We start from the raw sequence: 23,433 nt of genomic DNA on the forward strand, positions 1-23,433 counted from the left end.
AGACTGAGGGGTTAGCTTTCTTTTTTTGAATTGCATGAAAGCAACTTTGTGCATTTGAGATTCTATAATTTTACATATAGCATGCTCAGAAACAAGGGGTGAGCTCTAACAGAAGAAGGGGACTGCGCGTGAAGCTCTACTAGTGTTACATCTGAAATACCATTTCTTATCTGGGATATTCATAGCATTCCAGGATGCATTAGTCCGTAGCGCAGTTGATTTACATGATAGTGAGTGAGTGCGTGGGTGTCTCTATGCGTGGGAACATGCAAGATGCTCTTTGCCTTCAATAAAGGCATACCAAAGGTTCTTTGAACAACGTGTGGCTGGGGTTTCTAGTCTTAGATCTAGAGGAAGTGGTTATTGCAGAAAATATACTGGAACGCACGCAAACTCCTCCGGCATACCCATATTGAATTCAAACACAGGCTGTAACCCCTGTAAGATAGGTTGCTTTCTTCACTTCTAACGGCACAGCTCATCTATCAGGTTCTACCACATTTTAGCTGTTGCTCAAAACCTCCACAGGCTAAAATTGTTCACCCAAAGAAACACAGACCAGATCCTGCTGGTGACAGGTAAGGAACTCTTTCATTCGTTCATTTGCTTAATGCATTAGTACTAGTAGGGGGGTTTAACTGAAAAATGGGACATTACTTATTTTTCTCCATGGCGAACTACTTTTGAGAATGTGAAGCTTTGAAAAATAATGACTTCTGAGAATGCAACCTTTTCAGGAGAATGTTGACAATCACTCTCATAGTTCTTGTTAAAGAAACAATTTTGTCTCGACATTATTATGAGAGGACAGGGTTGCTGCTATTTGTAAATCAGATGAAAATTAGCCTGCAGTCTAAGTGAAATGTTGGTTATCAGCACTGTAGAAAAACCTAACAATGCAATGCTATTAAAGTGAGCTCAGCTTGAAACTACTTCCCCTTTTTGACACATGGATCTCAGATTTTGAGGTAATTTTATTCAAGATGGAGAGGAAATGTATGAGCCTGTACAAGTGAACCTGATTTTCTCATAGCTAGATGGTGGAACTGGTGGGGAAAAAAAGTATCCATTCAAAACTGGTTTACGTGATAATTTAGAGAACTGGAGAAGGTTTTAATAAGGAGATGGCCAACTTCTGCCTATGAGATGGTGATAATAAAGAGATGATTTTTCCTCTTGATGAAAGCCCAGGCAATTAGATTCTCCACAGAATGGGAAACATACAAAACATAGTCCAGAGTGTATTGCTTAGTCTGATGATCCATGTCCTTTTTCTGCTAAACACGCACCAGTTCAAACTGCAGTTTGCAAAAATACTCCTGACTGTATTCCATGATGTGTGAATTTTTTTTTGAAAACCTTTGTGCAAGTCTAAAAACAAACCATGCTAACACTAACTGCAGCAAAGCAAAGCTTGCAGTATGTGGTGGGGACAGGAAGAGGGACACAGACATAAATGCCTCACCACTGAGGACTATGCCCACATCCCATGAAAGAATAAAACAAAAATCAAAAAGAAATCTTCTGGTCATTATCACGTGTTCGAATTAGCTGCTAAGTTTCCTACATTACAATGTTGTAAGCTTGTATGTTGGCTCACGAAGAGGTCCAGAGGCTTGTTTGAATGACAATAACTGTTTATTAATAATATATAACTATATACTTATATACAAGATAGAGTTCTGACTAGGTGCTATCTTCATGCCAACTGCTACCAGACTCACCACTACACGCTACTACTCCCATGTGACTCTCTACATCATAATGTGAGCGATACTGTTTCCCCAGTCCCACATTAACCTTTACGGTCCCAAACACCCTAAAATTACACCTGCCCTCCAAGTCTTTACCCAAATGTATTTACAATTATATTGACATGCTAACCCTTCTCCCTCCAAGTCTCTGACTTTACAGATTCAGATGGTCTGGAGTCTTTATGACTCTACCAGATCTTATTCTTTTCAAGTTTGGAGGAGTGGTAATCTCAAATGCTTTGGGCTGATCTTGTTGGTCTGGAGTTGAAGTTCTAGTACTTGGTATTTCACATACTTGGGTGTCAACATCTGGTTCACTTTTTGAGCTCCTTAGAGTTATATTTTGCTTTGTTGACAATCTGTCTCCTTGGTCCGATATCATGGGCTTAACCCTCTCCTTCCAGGGGGAATGTTCTCTCCGTTCATTCATAGAGTGGATTCGGGTTTTCTTTCTCAATGGGGTCCACCATGTTCTTCTTGAAAGTTGAAGATTTACCTTATTCATGTTTTTATGTTCCTCATCCTTGAGCTCAACCTGCAGTTTGGCTTCTAAAGTTGCTCTCTGTTTCTTCATGTGCACTTGTGCCTCCCTGAGTTTTGTCTTGTTGAGCTGGTGGTTGCTTCTCTCCTGCTCCTGGGTCGACTTCATGTTTTGCGTGTGAGCTTGAAGCTTCAGCTTTGTTGCTGTAGATTCCCTGGTTCTGTGGCAGCAACTGTTTGACTCTGAAGTTCGGGCCCAACCTTCTGCTGCTGCTCCTTCTCTTCTGTATCTTCTGTTTTAACTGTGTTGGTGCCCATCAGGAGGTTTGGCTGATTTGACTGAAGAAGAGTGTTTTCTGTCATTTGGAAAGGAGCTGGAATAACTGCCTCTGCAAACGGTGAGGATAATTCCAAACTGACATCCCAGTCGAGATCATCAGCACTGGTGGACCTCCTGGGAGCCTCCAATTCAGTGTAGTTGACTACAGTGGTTGTTTTGATGTCTTCTGCCATTTTGAGGAGGATGAGGGCAACACAGGCCTCTCTGCTCAGGAGATAAAAGGGTTGATTGCAGATGACATACAGAATTTCGATTATTTGCTTATTGCCATTATGGAACAGCTTTTGAATGATGCCCGTGACTGGCAGTTGGATTCCTCCGGGACCATACAGTTGTGGGTCTGTCATCCATAGCCAGGGGTCTTTTAGCCCCGGTTCCTGATAGGACCATCACACTGGCCCCTGTGTCTAACTTGAAATTCATAATGGTGACCATTTACAGATATGTCAGAGTTCCAAAATGTGAATCCGGGGGGGGGCTTGATTTCTATCAAGAAGCATTGTTGGACTTCATCAAGGTGTGGCTCATCTATCTCATGGTCTTATTTGGAATCCTCCACACATCTTGAGGTTTTGGACTTGTACATCTTTCCAAAGTGTCCCAGATGGTTGCAGTGAAAGCACTGTACAGTGATTGATGGACACTACTCACGCCTGTGAAGTCTTTTGGTGCCACCATTTTGTATTTCGTTTGGGTATTGCTTTCCTTGCCCTGGAGATTCCTTGCCCTGATGTTGCTTTATGAGCTGGATTGTTGGGGTTGCTCTATACCACGGTTTAACTTTGTCACACAAAATGGTGGTGGACTTTTGATTGTCTGATGATTTGGATGGCTTTTTCCAAAGTCAGATCTTCTTTAGATCAGTGTACATCTGAAAGAGTATCATCTGCCACTCCCACTATTCTTATGAGGCCTCTTAATGAGTTCTGGCTTAAGGTCACCATAGTCACAGCCTTCAGCCAATCTATATTGCACTCTCTTGATAAATTTTTGCTCACCCCAACATTTTGTCGCTTCTTAGGTTAAAATTGGTGTCTAAGGATGGAATGACTTCTTCAAAGTTATTGGGAAAGTTCATTTATTCTTTGAATGGCAATTATGTCATTGGCAATTGGACCTACTGAATATAATAGTGTATTCGCTTATTCAGCCTCTGTCCAATTTTGTGCCTGGTCTGGCCCTTCCATCTGCCTTAATTGGTCTGGCACTGTTGATTTACCATCCATGGCTGTTTTCAGTCCAGGGGAGTACAGCTTTAATTTTTTTTAAATGGTGCTGAAGTAATCTTTTTTTTTCTTCCTGTGCTTCTGGGGATTTGGTGGGTTCCCAATGCAGTTGTGAAGCCATTTTAAATTTCAGTGATTCTGTAGAAAATATTTTGAACTAATTGTTTTTGGCCAGCTAGTTGTGAGATAGCAAATGTGAAGAAATGGCAATATAGTTTCAAGTCAGGATGGTGTGTGGCCTTGTGGGGAACTTGCAGGTGCTGCTGTTCCCAAACACCTGCTGCCCTTGTGCTTCTAGGTGGTAGTGATCACGGGTTTGGAAGCTGAAGTTGAAGGAGCCTTGCTGAGTTGCTGCAGTGCAAGATGTAGATGGAACACACTACGGCCATGGTGTGCCAATGGTGGAGGGACTGAATGTTGAAGTTGGTAGATGGGGTGCAAATCAAGGGGACTGCTTTGTCCTGAATGGTGTCAGGTTTCTCAGGTGTTTCTTGAGTCCAACAATGCACTCATCCGGGCAAGTGTAGAGTATTCCATCACACTCCTGACTTGTGCCTTGTAGATGGTGGACAGGCTTTGAGGAGTTAGGAGATGAGTCACTTTCTGCAGAATTCCTAGCCTCTGACCTGCTCTTGTAGCCACAGTATTTATGTGGCTGGTCCAGTTCAGTTTTTGGTCAATGGTAATCCCCAGGATGCTGATTGTGGAGGGTTCAGCGATGGTAATGCCATTGAATGTCAGGAGGAGATGGTTGCATTCTCTTTTGTTGGAGATGGTCATTGCCTGACTCTTGTGCGACGCACATGTAACTTGCCACTTATTAGCCCCAGCCTGAATGTTGTCCAGGTCTTGCTGGATATGGACATGCACTGCTTCAGTATCTGAGGAGTTGTGAATGGCACCGAGATGCAATCATCTGCGAGCATTGCCATTTCTGACCTTGTGATGGAGGGAAGGTCATTGATGAGGCAGCAGAAGATGGTTAGGCAGTGATGTCCTGGGACCAAGATGATTGACCTTCAAAAACCACATCCATCTTCCTTTGTGTTAGGTATGATTCCAAACAGTGGCGAGTTTCTTCCTGATACCCATTGACAGCTCTTTTGCTAGAACCCATTGATGTCACACTTGTTTAAAATACTGCTTTGATGTCAAGGGCAGTCACTCTCACCTCACCTCTTGAGTTCAGCTCTTTTGTCCATGTTTGGACCAAAGTTGTAATGATGTTGATTGGGGGATAAATATCAGCCAGGATACCTGGAATAAGTCCCCTCGAAATAGTGCCATGGGGTCCACTTGAAAAGGCTCAGTTTAATGTCAAATCTGAAAGACAGTGTAGTATCCTTATCAGTACCACACTGAAGTGTCAGCCTTGAATTTGTACTCAAGTTCTGGAATGGGACTTGAACCCACAACCTTCTAAGTCAAAAGCAAATGTACTCCTGTTAGAAAGCTCAAGCAAAATTAGAGATTAGAAAATGCCACCCTCCCCCTCCCTCCTAGATGAAGATACAGAGAGTAATGTATCAAAGTTTACTGTTGATAACAGGCTAGGTGGAACGGTGTGCTGTGGGGAGGACACAGAGAGGCTGCAAAGAGATATAGACAGGTTAAATGAGTTGGCAACAAAATGGCAGATGGAGTATAATGTAGGGAAACGTGAAGTTATTCGCTTTGTTCGTAAGAATAGAAAAGCAGAATAACTTTTAAAAGGTGTGAAACTTGTAAGAGTTGCTGTTCAAAGAGGCTTGGGTGTGCTGGTACAAAGAATGCAGATAGTTAGCATGCAGGTACAACAAGCAATTAGGAAGGCAAATGGTATTTTGGCCTTTGTTGCAAGGGGATTGAAGTACAAGAATAAAGAAATCTTGCTACAGTTGTACAGGGTTTTGGTGAGACCGCATGTGGAGTACTGTGTGCAGTTTTGGTCTCCACATTTAAGAAAGGCTTCATTTGCTTTGGAGGTGGTACAGCAAAGGTTCACCAGATTGGTCCCTGAGATGAGAGGATTGACCTATGATGAAAGGTTAAGTAAACTGGGTTTATATTCTCTGGAGTTTGGAAGAAAGAGTGGCAATCTCATTGAAACCTACAAAATTCTGAGGGGGCTTGATAGGATGGACATTGAGAGATTGTTTCCGCTGGTTGGAGAGTCTAAAACATGGGTGCGCAGTCTCAGGATTTAGAACTGATTCGAGGAGAAATTATTTCACTCAAAGGGTTTTGAATCTTTGGAATTCTCTACCCCAGAGGGTTGTGGATGCTCTATTGTTGAATACATTTAAGGCTGGGATAGACAGATTTTTGGTCTTTCGGGGGCATTAAAGGGACAAGGGGAGTAGGCAAGAAAATAGAGTTGAAGCCCAAGATCAGCCATGATTGTATGTAATGGCAGAGCAGGCTCGATGAGCCATGTGGCTTACTCCTGTTCCTATTTCTTTTTGTCTTCCCTCAGGACGTTTTAGATAAGCTAAGATGAGCAGAAAAGGTAATTAATTCTGAGGTAATTGATATTGTTAATGTAGTTATTTTTCCTACCATTTGGCAATGAGTTATAAAGGTATTAGTCAGGGATTTCTTCAGATTGGTAACTTCAATGGAAACCCTGGATAAAAGGAGTTATTGGCAGCTGATCAGAAGGCCACTGCCTCAACCACATCCCCTCCCACAGAAATTAGGAAAGATTTAATGGAGCAGTTGATTCACGTTGGGGAAATGATGACATAGTGGTAATGTCACTGGACTAGTAATCCAGGGGCTGGGAACGTGGGTTCAAATTCCACCATGGCAGCTGATAGAATTTAAATTTATCAATTGTTGTAAAAACTCATCTAGTTTACTGATAATATGCCATCCTTACCTGGCCTAAATATGACTCCAATCCCACAGCAACGTGGTTAACTTTGAGCTTTGAGATGCCACTCAGTTCAAGGGCCATTGGGGATGGGCAACAAATACTGGCAAATAAATATGCAAATCCTGGTCTTGCCCACATCTCATGAAAGAATGAAAAAAACACAAAGAGGTTAGGAAGATCAGGGGAAAATTTGTATGCCTTATGTCTGTTTTACACCTGAAGTATTCCAATTTGGAGTTGGAAGGCCTGTAGACATTAGGATGCTTGAAATGTTAATTAGGGGCCCATACCTGCTGAAGGTTCCTTAAGATAAATTAGTGACTGATGAGCAATGTAAACAGACCTGAAGGCTGCAAGGTAAACATATATAAAATATATATTTTTGGAAATGAAACAAAACACTTTCCACAGACACCATGATTGTGCCCCCCGACCTCCCCTCCCTGTCCCCCTCCCCAACATCACCAAGGACCTGCACCAAGTACCCCATTCCGGGACATGCCTGAGGGCAGATACCAGTAAGACAGGCGGCCTTAAATTGACGTTAATGACAGAAAATGCTGGAGCTGCTCAACAGGTCAAGTAGCATCTGTGAAAAGAGAAACAAAGGTCGGTGAACTTAGCACTGACAAAAGGTCAAAGTTTTCAGTCAAGGGAGCTGCCTATGGAGGCTAGGCTTTGTTGGGTGCAGAGATGGGTAGGCCTAAGTTTAATTAGCTTCTCAGCCTCTTGGGCAGCTCTGAGAAAGGATCGAGATGAATTTTTACTCCACCTTATTTGGAGGAATGCATTCACGATACAAGAAGCAAGTGTAGTGAGTCAAATGGTTTATTTTCATTCCAAGTAAATAAATCTGTATCTCTTTACAAAAAAAAATCATAACGCAATTCAGATAAATACACATTCCCTTTAATATTCCTGTAGAATATCATTTTGGACATAAATTAAAATCCCCTTGCCCTTGCTTGTATATTTAATTGACGTGTCGTGTGATTGGAAAATGGAAAGTGCCAAATAAATACCCAAGCAGCTCTTAGCTCGCTCTCATACACAGAGGACAAAGGAAAACATGCCTATTGGGCACAGAGAGATACTATTACAGCCAACATTGTAGAGGCAAGAGCAAAAGTGAACAAAGATCCGAAAACAAACTGGTTTGGAGTCAATTCAAGTGCCAGACTCTTGTGGGAAAAATAGCACAAAACATTTTACACAAGCAACAGCTTGTTCCTCATCCCACCATGTTGCTTCACACAATCAATCCTGCAAAATATCTCATTCTCCGCTTGTTTTCATTACCCTGTCCACCCGTGACACCTCGTGTTGATGGCTGGATATAATGCAATGTAGGTCGTAGGAACAGAAAATTCTGTAAACACTCAGCACCTTTGGAGCGAGGAGACCAAGTTCTGATAAAATATCAACTTGGCCTGTTCACCCAATCTTCCTCTCTCCGCAGATGCTCTCTGACCTGCTGAGTATTTCCAGCATTTTCTGTTTTTTATTTCATATTGTTAGCCACTTGTTTCTTGTTTTATGCAATGGTGTAGTCTTATATTGCATTAAATATGTAATTTTTAAATACCTGTTTCATACCTGGTGGTGAGGGGAGGGGGAAGGCCTTATTTTCTCCCATCTTTCTCTGAAGGCACTGACATTCTGAGTGTCCATAAGAATGTAAGAAATAGGAGCAAGAATAGGCCATTTGAACCCTCGAGGCTCTCCACCATTCATTAAGATGGTGGCTGACCTGATCACGGTCTCAATTGCATTTTCCTGTCTGCCCCCAAATGCCTTGACTTACTTGCAGATCAAAAATCTGTCTATCTCAACCTTCAATATATTCAGTGACGCAACCTCCACTGCTCTCTCGGGTAGAGAATTCCCTCTGAAAAATAAAATTCCTCCTCATTCTTATCTTAAAGGGGAGACTCCTTATTTTTAAACTGTGCCCCTTAGTTCTAGATTCCCTCATGAGGGGAAACATCCTCTCAGCATCTACCCTGTCAAGCCCCGCTCCCCTCAGAATCTTATATGTTTCAATAAAGTCACCTCTCATCCTTCTAAACTCCAATGAATATAGGTCCAGCCTGCTCACCCTTTCTTCATAAAACAACCCCTTCATCCCAGGAATCAACCTATTGAACCTTTGCTGAACTGCCTCCATTACAAGTTTAATCACTCCTTAAATAAGGAGACTAAAACTGTGTACAGTACTCTCGGTGCGATCTCACCCACACACTGTTCAGTTGCAGCAAGGCTTCCCTACTTTTATACTCCATCTCCCTTGCAATAAAGGGTAAAGGTCAACATTCCATTCGCCTTCCCAATTACTTGCAGTACCTATATGCTAACGTTTTGTGATACATGTATGAGGACACCCAGATTTGTGTATACCGCAGCATTCTGCAGCTTCTCTCCTGTTTTTCTATTCTTCCCAACAAGTGGATAACCTCACATTTTCCTTTATTATACTCCACCTGCCAAATTTTTGCCCACACAAGAGTCCAAAAGGGGTATAGATAGGTTATGTCATCCTGAGAACTGGCCAATAGTTCCCTGCTTTCTGTCTCACTCCTCTCTTGAGTAGGGTCATTACATTTGCAGTTTTCCAATCCATTGGGACCTTTCCAGAAACTAGGAAATTTTGGAAGATTGCAACCAATGCATCCATTATCTCTGCAGACACTTCTTTAAGACCCTAGCATGCTGACCATCAGGTCCAGAGGACTTGTCAGTCTTCAACCCCATTAGTTTTCCTAGTACTTCTTCTCTAGTGATCGTGAAAAGTTCCTCCCCCTTTTTTGACCTTGATTTTCTAGGGTTCTTGGGATGGTTTTAGTGCCTTCTACCGTGAAGACAGATACAAAACTTATTCAATGTCTCGGTCATTTCCTTGCTTCCCATTATTAATTCCCCAGGCTCATCCATTAAGGGATCAATATTCACTTTAACTACTCTCTTTTTTTAATATACTTACTCTCTTACTATTGCTCTTACTGTTGGTATTTATATTTTCTGTTACTTTAGTCTCATTTTCTAAGTTCTCCATCTTTTTTTTTAAGTTATCCTTTGCTGATGTCTAGAATTTTTCCAATCTTCCAGTCTACCACTAATCTTTACAATTTTGTATACTTTTTTTTCAATTTGATGCCATTTTTAACTTCCTTAGTTAGGCACAGATGGTTCACCCTTCTCATAGAGGCTTTTTTTCTCAATAGAATATACCTCAGTTGAGTACTATGAACTATCTCATTAAAAACCTGCCACTGCTTATCTACCATCGTACCTTTTAACCTATTTTCCTAATATACTTTAGCCAACTCTGTATTCATACCTTTGTAATTTCCTTTATTTAAGTTTCATACAATAGTTTCAGACCCAAGTTTCTCACCCTCAAACTGAATATGAAATGTCGTAATGTTACGGTCACTCTTCCCTAAAGGATCCTTTACTTTGAGGTCATTAATTAATCCTGTCCTCATTAAACATTACCAGGTTTAAAATAACCTGTTTCCACAATATATTGTTCTAAGAAACCGCCTGAATACAAATTATGAACTCATCCTCAAGGCTACCTTTGCCAATTTGATTTATTTAATTTATATGAAGATTAAAATTGCCCATGACTATTACAGTACCTTGCTTATAAGCTCCTATTATTTCTTGATTTATACTTTGCCGTACAGTGCAGTTACTGTTAGAGAGCTTATAAACTACTCCCACCTGTGACTTCTTTCTCATGGTATTTCTTATCTCCACACAATCTACATCAAATCAAAATCATTTTTCACTGCTATACTTATCTCATCTTTTATTAACAAGCTACCCCACTTCCTTTTTATTTCTTCCCATCCTTTCAAAATGTCAAATACTCTTGAATGTTCAGTACCCAGTCTTGATCATCTTGCAACCACAATTCTATATTGGTATCATATCATACTATTTATTTCTATTTGTGCTATCAATTCATTCATCTTGTTATGAATGCTGCATGCAGTCAGATAAAAAGCCTTTAATTTTGCCTTGCTACCATTTTTCCCTATACTGAGCCTACTTGCTGGTACACTCTTATGTTTGTATGCTCTGTCCCTCTGGTTATCATTACCCATATCACTACCCTGCGCTATCACCTTGTCCTTTCTCTTTAACTTTCTAAATATTCCCTCCCCTGAATCCTCCCCCAAGTATTTAGTTTGAAGTTCTCCCCGCGGCCCTAGATTTAAGATTTTCACAGACTTTGGTCCCAACGCTGTTTAAGTGAAGCCTATCCCAATGGAACAGCTCCCTTGGTGCTAGTGCATCATGAAATGAAACCCATTTCTCCTGCAATAATCACTGAGCTATGCATTCAACTGTCTGATTTTACTAATCCTATGCCAATTTGCTTGTGGCTCAAGTTGTAATCCAGAGATTACTGACCTTGAGGTTCCGCTTTTTAAATTTAGCCTCTAGCTACTCATACTCCCTTAGCAATACCTGTTTCTTAGCGCTACCCATGTTGCTGGTACCCTCCATGCACCATAACAGCTGGATTCTTCCCTTACCACTCCCTCCTCTCTAGACCTGAGATGTCCTCAACCCTAGCACTGAGTAGGCAACATAGCCTTCTGGACTCTCAGTCCTGGCTGCAAAGAACAGTATCTATCCTCCTAACTATACAGTATACTACTACTACATTCCTTTTTATTCTCTGAACCTGAATGTACCTTGTACCATGGTGCTATGGTCAGTTTGCTCATCCTCCCTCCAGTACCTGCTTTGGTCCACACAGGCTGTAAGAACCTTGTACCTGTTAGACAAGTGCAAGGGCTGATGCTCCTTCATCCTGTGCTACCATCTGGATCCCCATACCTGCCTCACTCATAGTCATACCCAAGTCTGAGGTACTTAACCTAAGGGGTGTAACTGCCTCCTGGAACCAAGTGCCCAGGTAACTTTCTTCCTCCCTGATGCATCACAGTGTCCAAAGTTTGGACTCCAGTTCATTAATTCTGAGCCCGAGTTCCTTGAGTTGTAGGCGCTGGTATTCACCAGCTCCCACATGCTACAGCTGCAATACATTGCCTGCCCTGCCATCTTTATTGCATTTAATCCAACTAATTAGGATTTTTAGTTTGAAATATTGCTCAACAATTATTTGTAGTTGTATTAAGTAGTTTAACTAGTTAAGCTACAAATTCAATATCTCCCTGTATATCTCCCCAGTCCTAGTTTAAACTACAGTCCTAGTTTAGAGAGAAAAAAGGACAAAAGCATAAAAGTCGACATCCAATCAATTACCTGCCCACCTAAATGATGCATTTAGATGTCGGCTCTCAGGTCTTACTGTCTCTCTCTCTGCTGCTCTTGGACCATTCCTTGTCTTGTAAAAGTCCGGAACAGCACCTCTTCCCTTGTTACACCGAATTCCCTCACTCATCAACTTCCTTCCTTCAAAGCTGTATTCTGTCGAGCTGGCCTCCATGCCACTTATTTAAAAAGGGCCTCACCTGAGTGAACATTATTTGTGAGGCCCCCACAGTGTCAGGGTGTTATTCAGTTTTAACTTTCATCTGTTGTTCACATACATGTACTTTCCAGAGAGGTCACTGGACATTGAGCAGAAGCAGGAATCTTGGCCGATCTTTCTCTTGCATCACCTAGAGGCAATTGTACCCAATTATAATGTCCCAATAATCATCCTAGCTGAGACTAGCTATGTCGGCACAGGTGACAGTTTGAATCTAAGACCTGCTTGGTCTCTATAGCTCTGTACTTGCTGCAACAATTGAGCACCAGGGAAGCACAACAAATCCAGTATTTGGTAGGTGTCCCCTTTTCATGGAAAAGTACCAGCGAGGATGTATCTGACCTCTGCTTAACAATGAAAGGAAGAATAATGGATATGTTTTGTTTAACTGAAGTTGCTAGGCATTATGACAACCATTATTCTCGAGCTTCACAAAAACCAGGTGTTACGGTTTTCAAAGCTGAGGGAGGGAGAGAACAAATAGAATCAGACAGAGTATAAGTTAAAAGCAAAAAACTGCGGATGCTGGAAATCCAAAACAAAAATAAAAACACCTGGAAAAACTCAGCAGGTCTGGCAGCATGTGCGGAGAGGCACACAGTTAACGTTTCGAGTCCGTATGACTCTTCAACAGAACTAAGTAAAAATAGAAAAGAGGTGAAATATAAGCTGGTTTAAGGGAGGGTGGGACAAGTAGAGCTGGATAGAGGGCCAGTGATAGGTGGAGATAACCAAAAGATGTCACAGACAAAAGGAAAAAGAGGTGTTGAAGGTGGTGATATTATCTAAGGAATGTGCTAATTAAGGGTAGAAAGCAGGACAAGCAAGATACAGATAGCCCTAGTGGGGGTGGGGTGGGGTGAAGGAATTGAAATAGGCTAAAAGGCAGAGATAAAACAATGGATGGAAATACATTTAAAAATAATGGAAATAGGTGGGAAAAGAAAAATCTATATAAATTATTGGAAAAAAAAGGCGGGGGGGGGATTATAAGTATAAGTATAAATTAAGTTGCCTTTAGAATTAAGCAATGCAATTCACTGGAACAATCCATTTTGTGACAACAAAAGTTCCATGTGTTAATATGGCTTGCGTTCTTTTTTCCTTTACTAGAATCCTCAATCAAAGACTTGAGTGTGAAGATGAAGATTGCTGCGTTTAACATTCAGCGGCTTGGGATAAGTAAAATCTCCAAACCTGAAGTTGTCTCAACAATTGTCAATGTGTGTATCATCATAATTTTAACAGTGCAAATTGTGCATTAATCGCCACTCAAGACTTCAAAGCCATTTAACAATGTAGATAAGATAACAACTCAAACCACGCCCCCATGCCCCGCTCCACGAAGACCATGATCAAACCCCCAAAAAAAACTAATCATTTAAAAAGAAGCATAGCAGAGATTATTAACTGAGCAGAGTTGGCACAGTTATTATTGTCTACTGTACCTTGATATTCAGGCCCCAACATGCATTCTGTGGAAAAATAACATATCCATTTGTGAGCAGTTAACCCACCTGAACCATTAACAGTAATGATAATTGTATAAAAGTAATTCAAAACGCTACAGCGAAGAGATTATAATAAATTGTCAGATTATTAGTGTTTTATTCCAGAGAAATTCAGTCCTTTTTGAGAATTGGTTTGCTTCACCATGTGGATGGTATTAATGGATGCAACAGCGGTTTCACTTGCCAGCTAGAGAGCCGGCGACAGCCGTGTCACCTCTTTTTGGGAAGGTCCACTGAATTAAGTGCCAATTAGGCACTTAACTGGCCAGTGATGGGCCTTCCCCAGGATCAAGGACTCCTGGGGCAAAAGTCCCACCTGCCGAGCACTGCCGGCCACTTGGAGGCCATCAACTCTTCATTGCTCAGCAGCACCACCTGGGAGGCAGTAGCTGCTACCAGTATTACACCTACCTGAGGCCTCAACTCACCAAGGGGCACAGGCAAGTGATGGCTGGTCAAGGTTGTGGGGGAGAGAGGAGGGGAGTTGGCACCCAAGGTAGGGAAATAGCTCTGTGCAGGCTCACCCTTTCCTGAAGACCTCAATCAGGTGCCTTTGAATGATGGAACCCTCCGGAAGCCTGCGAGCAACACAGCTGAGTTTGCTTTTCAGGCTCCCCTCATAATGAGTCCATTGCCCGCTGCTGGGTGAACACCATCGAAGGTGGAATGAGGCCCTTAAGTGGGCCTCAATTGGTGGTGGGCAGGAAGGCTGTGCATGAGCCTTCCCACCATGGACTTAATTGGGGCAGAGGCGGGAAACCAGCAGGGTCCCCACCTGCTCCCCACCTACCTGATTAAATGCCCTCACCACCAAACTAGCCATTGTGGAGGACATTAAATTCTGCTCTCTTTTTCTCCTTGTCTCTCTTTGAGTCTTGTTTCGTGCACGTGTCAATGTCCATTTCTGTGTCTACATGTGTCCGTCTCCTTCTCTTGCTCTCTCGGCATGTCAGATAATTTTCCCAGATTTGCACTAAGTGCAGTAGCGGGTGGGTAAAACAACGTTATACCCGCCGGCCGCGATGGCGGGTTTTATGCTGCATCGTCCCAAACCCGCCTCATTATTTATGCACTCCTGGGAAACACGCCGTTTCCATGGCAGGCTCTCATTCGCCTGCCAGCCATCACCCCACCACCGCATCATGCCGGGTGCCATGTTTAAAGACCAGCTGCAAGCACAGCACTCATTGCTTCCAGCTCACCATCGCTGCACAGAAGACATGGCCAGCAAAGGAAAAAAGACTGCAGTCCCCCCGCTTCAATGTCGGGTCCCTCGAGCGACTGCTGGGCGCCGTGGAGGCCCACCACCATGTCCTGTACCCCCGTTCTGGCCGCAGGATGGGCAGCAACATGACCAATCCAGCTTGGGAGGCGGTGGCAGCGGTGGTCAGCGCCAACGCCCTTCAGAAGAGGACAGCCGCCCAGTGCCACATGAGGCTGAATGCTCTCCTCCGTTCCACCAGGGTAAGTCACTCTTCTCATCACTCTCAACTCACACACTCACAAACCCATCACACATCCACAGGGCCCTCACTCACTGCCAATGCAAGGGACATCACCATTCACTCTTTCACACACACCGTCATTGTCCTCATCCCGTCCATGGGACCACTCACCACCCACCCAGGCCAGGTATACTTATCATCTGGCCTGGCAGGTGTCTTGCTTACTCTTTCTCCATCTCTATCTATGCAGGACAAGCGAGCACACAACAAGAGAGAGAGGTCGCAGACTTGTGGTGGCAAGCCTGAAATCAAGGTCCTCATGGACTTTGAAAACAGAGCCATCCAGCTGGCCGGCCACGCTATGGGCTGGTCCTGTGCTGATGGTGAGGTCGGCGGTGCTCTACAAAGTGAGGATCCAGCAGTGCAACATCCATCAGATAACCATACTGTGAGTGATGTGTCCTGTTTCACAGGCCACTGCCATGCACTAACTATCTCCCCTTGCTTCCACAGGCATATTTGCCAAAGAGCCGACAGAGTCCATGACCCAGTGTCTCCAATCGAGCCCCGAAGAAACCTCTGGAGTGGAATCTGGAGGCACCCTCCCTGAAGTCCCATCACAGCGCTCACCCACACCCTCCACCAACACAGAGATACATACCTCGGTGGGACCTAGCTTTAGAGTAGCCCCGGGATCACAATCTGGTGAGCACATCGCACTGTCTGATCCACAACAGGCGGCGGCAGGGACCTCCCTGGCACTTGGAGGACTGTTGGAGGCCAGAAATTTGCTGAGTCCAAGTCAGATGATGAGAGTCTGGACTCAGTCATGTCACAGCAAAGGTAAGCTCGGGAACAACAGGAGGGGATGTCCGCTGCATTCCTCAGATTGCAAGGAACGATGGAGGAGTCCATCTGCCTTCAGGCTTAGATGATAGCGCCAGCATGCCAACGCACCGAGGTCAACACTGGCAGGATGGTGGCCGCCATGGAGACCTTGGTCCAGAACTTCGCTCCTGCACTGCTGCATGAGCTCAACTCCATCGCTGATGCCATTGTTGGCCTCCAACAGTGTGTACGCAAAATGGGTGCCGGGCAGCTTGATCTCACTCCATCTACCCCTGCTCCTCAAGGAGTCAGCCTGGGGCCCCCGAGCATCCATAGGGAGGAGGATCAGCAGGTGTACCCCCTGGGGTCATCCATCTAGGTGACTCGGAGAGTGTCTAGCCGATCTGACTCCCCTCTTCCCGTGATCTCAGCAGCTCCAGCTCCACAGGCCAATGAGGGTGCTACTGCCACACAGCAGGACCCTGAAAGCAGTCCTGGGTCCTCCAAGTCTTGGCCCCCCAGAGGACACCTGCCAAAATCATCACAGACAGGGCATCACAGTCAGCAGGCTGCCTCCATCTCAGCTGTGGATGTCCAGGGAGCAACAAGACGTAGCGGCAGGGTTAGGAATGCTAAGAGGAATTAGTTGCACAGCCTGGGCACAGTTGTTAATCACTTGTACATACTGTTCACTATTGTCAATAAACTCCCAAGAATGCCTCCCTGCCTATGGCTCCTTGTTCTGATGAGCAGTGTTCGTGTCACTCTGATGTGAAACCTTTCTGCACAAGATAAAGGCAGGTGTCTCAATCCAGGGCCTCTTCCCTGTGCTCTGTGCAGCCTTCAGACCAAAGTAATGGTCCAGCCTCACACTCCCTGGAAACATTACTGATGCCCACACCTCGGCAGTGCTGGTCATTGCTGCTGCCAGAATGTAGTGGGCAGATTCCAAAGAGTTCTCTCATTCTCTCTGTGTGCTCTAGCACCTTGAAGTGGGGGCTGGCCCCCATCTCTTCAGCATCTGTGACCACTGATGCTGTGCTCCAGCTCCTGAAGGGCTCAGGTGCTGAAGGCTGACAAAGCATCAGAACTTCTAAAGTGTCATGGCTGCGTCTCTGTGATATGACCCCGATCACGGAGCACAAGTGAGCTGCCCTCAGCCAGACAGGGGTCAGGCATTCTCAGAGGCTATGTGAAGTTGTATGGAGTGTCCTCACTGCATGTCGTCATCATCCTCCTGCAATCAAGCGACTATTAGGGCCTCCACGGCATCTCCATGACAGGAGCATTCTCACAGAGGGTATTCACGCTGCAATAAGCCAGACGGGAGTCAAACGTTCACAAATGCGATGTGAGGAACTATGGGGTCACCTCACTGCATGCCGTCATCATCCTCCACAAATCTAGCAGCTATGAGGGCCTCTTGAGCAGTCCTGCCTCATCTAGCCAGTGCGAGGGCCTCATCCCCATCATCGTCGCCTCCGAGGACCTCATGAGCCTCACCCCCATCGACGTCCTCCTCATCGGAGGAGATGTGCAGCTCCTCCATCTCCTCCTCAGCCAGCTCATCTCCCCGTTGCAGCGCCAGGTTGTAAAGGGCGCAGCAGACGATGACGATGTGTGATACCCTCTGCGGACTGTGTTGCAGGGATCCACCAACCCGGTCCAGGCTCTGGAACCTCATCTTCAGCATCTAGATGGTCTGCTCCACCAAGTTGCGAGCTGCTGCATGAGCCTCATTATAGCGTCGCTCTGCTGCAGTCTGAGGCCGCCGCATGGCTGTCATCAGCCACAGCCTCTGCAGGTAGCCCTTGTCCCTGAGGAGCCACCCCTGCAGCTTCTGTGGACCCTGGGAGACTACAGGGATCTGTGACCGACTGAGGATGTAGGCGTAGTGCACATTCCCTGGAAATCATGCAGGACGCGTTTCTGGTGGTCACATACCAGCTGCACATTCAGTGAGTGGAAGCCCTTGTGATTGATGAAGTCCAGTGAGTGCAGCAATAGAGACCTGAGCACCAAATGAGTGCAGTCAATCTCATCCTGCACCTGTGGAAATCCCAAGATCTGGGAGAATCCAATGGCCCTGCAGCCTGGCTGCCCCGGTCCCGGACGAAAAGCACAAAGTTGTGTACCATGGAGAAGATGGCATCCGTGACCTCATAGATGCATTTGTGGGTGGCGGATTGTGAAATCCCACAGAGGTCACCTGAGGAGCCCTGAAAGGAGCCACTGGCATAGAAATTGAGCACTGCAGTCACTTTCACAGCCACTGGCAGTGGATGCCCTCCATGTTCCCTCGGCGCCAAGTCCTGCAGTAAGGGGCAGATGTGAGCAACCATGACTTGGGGGAGACTGCTCCTAACTGGGATGCTGAGATTGCAAGGGACTGGGAGCGCCTCCAGCAGTGACTGCTACATGGCCAGCAATGGCAAGGAGATTGTACAACATCTGCTGTCCAACTGCTCTGCGGTCCAATAAGGTAGCCGTGGACTTGCAGTCTGTGCCGGGGCGGGGGGGTAAGCTCTGGAGCACTTGGTGGTGGCACTTTTGTGCCTCCATGTTGCTTGCGTGGGCAGGCAGTCTCGGAGCCCAACTCTAATCATATCACTATGGCTGCGCCTGAATTGGCTCAGTTGCAGTTGAATGGTCAGTTTATACAGGTGTCCCTACTGCGTGGCCACTTCCCTCACCTACCATGCCCCCACCTCGATTTCTTGTGTGCGATCCAATGCCAGGGCAGCAGGCACCCCCTCACCCTGACAACAATCGCCTCTATGGCAGGGTAGCGCTTCACCTCGACCCCCGGCGCCCCTGAAGCCTGCCAAGCAACAGGCGACCCTGGCGAGCTATGCAGAACGATGCTGTTCACTCACCTCCAGTTGGCCCTGAGTGAAGGCCGCCAAGTGCACATCGCCTGTGCGCTGATGTGAAACACGTCGCCGACGTGGATGGACGATCCGGCTGGGGTGCAAGCGCCTGGTGGGATGGCCTTGTAATGATATGCTGATGTATTACAATGAACTTCCCGAAGATCATTGGTGGGAAACGCGGCCCGCTGTCAGCAGGCTGAGCGGACGATCGCCACCTGCCTTCCCGCGGTCGTGAAACCAATTGTGCCATATTGTCCGCATGTGCCACCTACCACGCCTGCTGCCAGCAGGCATGGAAAATTCAGCCCAATATGTGCAGGAGCTATGTGTACATATATCGGCGTCTTTGAAATTTATGCACATAACTCTTCCACCATTTGTATACTGATCTGCTATTGTCTCTCATGTGCAGGTACTTACAAGTGTGCATATATATTTGTGGCGGTTTATATATGTGTCTCCTTCCATGCTCATGACCAAGCACCAAAACACATTCCAAATAGATGAAAAATCATTGGCACACTTTATGTGACAAGCAAGTTACAACACAGAAATGGCTAGAGGGACCGAAATTAATAGATTACTGGCAATAAATGAAAGGATTTTAGATATGGAACATATTTCATCGAAATATCAAGAACATATTTAATTGAAATGGCCAAAAAACTTTGTAAAAAAATAGATCTAAAGATTTGTTTCAACTTGTTAGACTGTGCTACATGAAAATATTGTATAATTGTTACTTTCACTTAGATTCTGTTGCGTTATGACATCACCCTGATAATGGAAGTTACTGACAAGAAAGGAGAAGCAATTGCAAAACTGCTTGAGGAGCTGAATAAGTAAGTATAGTCACTTACCAAAACTTTTTTATTTGTTCATGGGATGTGGGCTTCGCTGGCTGGGCTCCCCCCTAACTGCCCTTGAGAAGGTGGTAGACATTTGGACATAGGCTGCCTTCTTGAACCGCTGCAGTCCCTGTGGTGTAGGTATGCCCACAGTGCTGTTAGGAAGGGAGTCCCAGGATTTTGACCAAGCGACAGTGAAGGAACGGCGATATATTTCCAAGTCAGGATTGTGAGTGGCTTGGAGGGGAACTTCCAGGTGGTGGTGTTCCCATGTATCTGTTGCCCTTGTCCTTCTAGATAGTAGTGCATATGGGTTTGGAAGATGCTATCTAAAGAGGCTTGGTGAGTTCCTGCAGTGCATCTTGTAGATGGTACATACTGCTGCCACTGTGCAGTGGTGGAGGGCGTGAATGTTTGTGGATGTGGTGCCAATCAAGTAGACTGCTTTGTCCTGGATGGTGTCAAGCTTCTTCAGTGTTGTTGGAGCTGCGCTCATCCAGGCAAGCTGAGAGTATTCCATCACACTCCTGACTTGTGCCTAGTAGATGGTGGACAGACTTTGGAGAGTCAGGAGGTGAGTTATTTGCCACAGGATTCCTAGCCTCTGACCTGCTCTTGTAGCCAAAGTAATTATAAGGCTAGTCCTGTTCAGTTTCTGGTCAGTGGTAACCCCCCAGGATGTTGATAGCGGGGGATTCAGTGATGGTAATGTCATTGAATGTTGAGTGGTAATGGTTAGATTCTCTCTTGTTGGAGATGGTCATTGCCTGACACTTGTGTGGCACCAATGTTACTTGTCACTTGTCAGCCCAAGCCTAGATATAGTCCAAGTCTTGCTGCATTTGGACATGGACTGCTTCAGTATCTGAGGAGTCGCTAATGGTGCTGAACATTGTGCAATCATCAGCGAACATCCCCACTTCTGACCTTATGATGGAAGGAAAGTCATTGATGAAGCAGCTGAAGATGGTTGGGCCTAGGGCATCACCCTGAAGAACTCCTGCAATGATGTCCTTGAGCTGAGCTGACTGACCTCCAACAACCACAACCATCTTCCTTTGTGCTTGATATGACTCCAACCAGTGGAGAGTTTTCCCCCTGATTCCCATTGTCTTCAGTTTTGCTAGGGCTCCTTGATGCCACACTCGGTCAAATGCTGCCTTGATGTCAAGGGCAGTCACTCTCACCTCACCTCTGAAGTTCAGCTCTTTTCTTTATGTTTGAACTGAGGATATAATGAGGTCAGGAGCTAAGTGGCCCTGGCGGAACCCAAACTGGGTGTCAATGAGCAGGTTATTGCTAAGCAAGTGCTGTTTGATAGCACTGTTGATGACCCTTCCATCACTTTACTGATGATCAAGATTAGACTGATGGGGCGGTAATTGGTGGGGGGGTGGTGGGGGGTGGGCGTTGGATTTGTCCTGTGTTTAGTGGAGAGGACATACCTGGGCAATTATCCACATAGCCAGGTAGATGCCAGTGTTGTAGCTGTACTGGAACAGCTTGGCTAGGGGCGTGGCAAGTTCTGGAGCACAAGTCTTCATTACTATTGCTGGAACATTGTCAGGGCCCATAGACTTTGCAGTATCCAGTGCGTTTAGCCATTTCTTGATATCACATGGAGTGAATCGAATTGGCTGAAGACTGGCATCTGTGATGCTGGGGACCTCCAGAGGAGGCCAAGGTGGATCATCCACTCGGCACTTCTGGTTGAAGATTGTTGCGAATGTTTCAGCCTTATCTTTTGCACTGATGTGCTGGGCTCCCCCATCATTGAGGACATGAATATTTGTGAATTGTTTAATTGTCTACCACCACACACAACTGGATATGACAGGACTGCAGAGCTTAGATCTGATCCATTGGTTGTGGAATCACTTAGTTCTATTTATTACTTGCTGCTTATGCTTTTTGGCACACAAGTAGTCCTGTGTTATAGCTTCACCAGGTTGACACCTCATTTTTAGGTATGCCTGGTGCCCTCCTGCACTCTTCGTTGAACCAGGGTTGATCCCCTTGATGGTAATGGTTGAGTGGGGGATATGCTGGGCCATGAGGCCCACAAATTATGGTTGCGTTCAATTCTGCTGCTGCTGATGGCCCACAGTGCCTCACGGATACCCAGTCTTGAGTTGCTAGATCTGTTTGAAATCTATCCCATTTAGCACAGTGATAATGCCACACAACACGATGGAGGGCATCCTCAATGTGAAGATGGGACTTTGTCTCCGCAAGAACAGTGCAGTGGTCACTCCTACCGACACTGTCATGGACAAATGCATCTGCAGCAGGCAGACTGGTGAGGATGAGGTCAAGTATGTTTTTCCCTCTTGTTGGTTCCCTCACCACCTGCTGCAGACCCAGTCTAGCAGCTATGTCCTTTAGGCCTCAGCCAGCTTGGTCAGTAGTTGTGCTACTAAGTCGGTCCTGGTGATGGACATTGAGGTTCCCGCCCAGAGTACATTCTGCGCCCTTGTCATCCTCAGTGCTTCCTCCAAGTGGTGTTCAATATGAAGAAGTACTGATTCATCAGCTGAGGGTGCGATGCAGTATGTGGTAATCAGCAGGAGGTTTCCTTGCCCATGTTTGACCTGTTGCCATGAGACTTCATGGGATCTGGAGTTGATGTTGAGGACTCCCAGGGCAACTTCCTCCCAACTGCACACCACTGTGCCGCCATCTCTGCTGGGTCTGTCCTGCTGGTGGGACAGGACGTACCCAGGGATCACGATGACGGTGCCTGGGGACATTGTCTGTAAGGTATGATTACGTGAATATGACTATGTCAGGCTGTTGCTTGACTATTCTGTGGGACAGCTCTCCCAATTTTGGCACTAGCCCCAAGATGTTATTAAGGAGGACTTTGCAGGGTTGACAGGGCTGAGTTTGCTGTTGTCATTTCTGGCACCAGGTGGTCTGTCCGGTTCCATTCTTTTCACACTTCGTAGCAGTTTGACACAACTGAGTGGCTCGCTAGGCCATTTCAGAGGGCATTTAAAAGTCAACCACATTGCTGTTTGTCTGGAGTCACAAATAGGCCAAACCAAGTAAGGGTGGCAGATTTCCTTTCCTAAAAAACCCATTAGTGAACCAGATGGGTTTTTACGACAATCGACAATGGTTTCATTGTCATCATTGGACTTTAATTCCAGATATTTCCTAAATTCAAATTTCAGCATCTGCTGTGGCGGGATTCAGTACCACTACCTTGGGTCTCGGGATTACGAGTCCAGCGACAATACCACTGTGCCACCACCTGCCAGCAATGTTACAATAGGATAGTGTGGTGGTACTAGGTTCACGAGATCCTCATGTCAAGTGGTGAAATTGAACTTAATAGATCTTGTAATTATCATGCAAGTGCAAATGGTTCAATATGTTCTTTGGGAAGAGAGTCTGCCGCTTCCAACCAGTCGCAGCCATATTGGTCTCCAGTTCAAACTATCTGCTTGAGTTTTTTTTTCCGCAGAAGTGGTTTAGCAAACTAGTTAGTCGTCAAGTGCAACTCGTGATAAGAAATAAATACAGCCTGCTTGGCATTGTTCACACCCTAAAAACAAAAGAAAATGCACAAGCTTAACCAAAACGAAAACAAAAATACCTGGAAAAACTCAGCAGGTCTGGCAGCATCGGCGGAGAAGAGCACAGTTGACGTTTCGAGTCCTCATGACCCTTCAACAGAACTAAGTAAAAATAGAAAAGGGGTGAAATATAAGCTGGTTTAAGGGGCGGGGGGGGGGCGCGGGGCGGTGTTGGGAC

At 45.4% G+C, this 23,433-nt stretch overlaps 1 protein-coding gene across 2 annotated transcripts in view; it reads left to right on the forward strand.

Annotated features, from left to right (window-relative positions):
- Window positions 1-453: 453 nt before the first annotated feature.
- Window positions 454-23,433, forward strand: part of dnase1l4.1 (deoxyribonuclease 1 like 4, tandem duplicate 1) — a 50,118-nt gene continuing 27,138 nt past the window's right edge. The window contains exons 1-3 of one of the 2 annotated variants that reach the window (XM_078543242.1): window positions 454-578; window positions 13,283-13,392; window positions 19,580-19,668. In XM_078543242.1, coding sequence (XP_078399368.1) covers window positions 13,312-13,392; window positions 19,580-19,668 — 170 coding nt within the window. In that variant the 5' untranslated portion in view covers window positions 454-578; window positions 13,283-13,311. Of the gene's footprint in view, window positions 579-13,282; window positions 13,393-19,579; window positions 19,669-23,433 lie in introns of those variants that run through there. The other variant, XM_078543243.1, reaches the window with a different exon arrangement.

This window comes from Cetorhinus maximus, chromosome 6, assembly GCF_964194155.1.
Source record: "Cetorhinus maximus chromosome 6, sCetMax3.hap1.1, whole genome shotgun sequence".
In the NCBI taxonomy this organism is placed as follows: domain Eukaryota; kingdom Metazoa; phylum Chordata; class Chondrichthyes; order Lamniformes; family Cetorhinidae; genus Cetorhinus; species Cetorhinus maximus.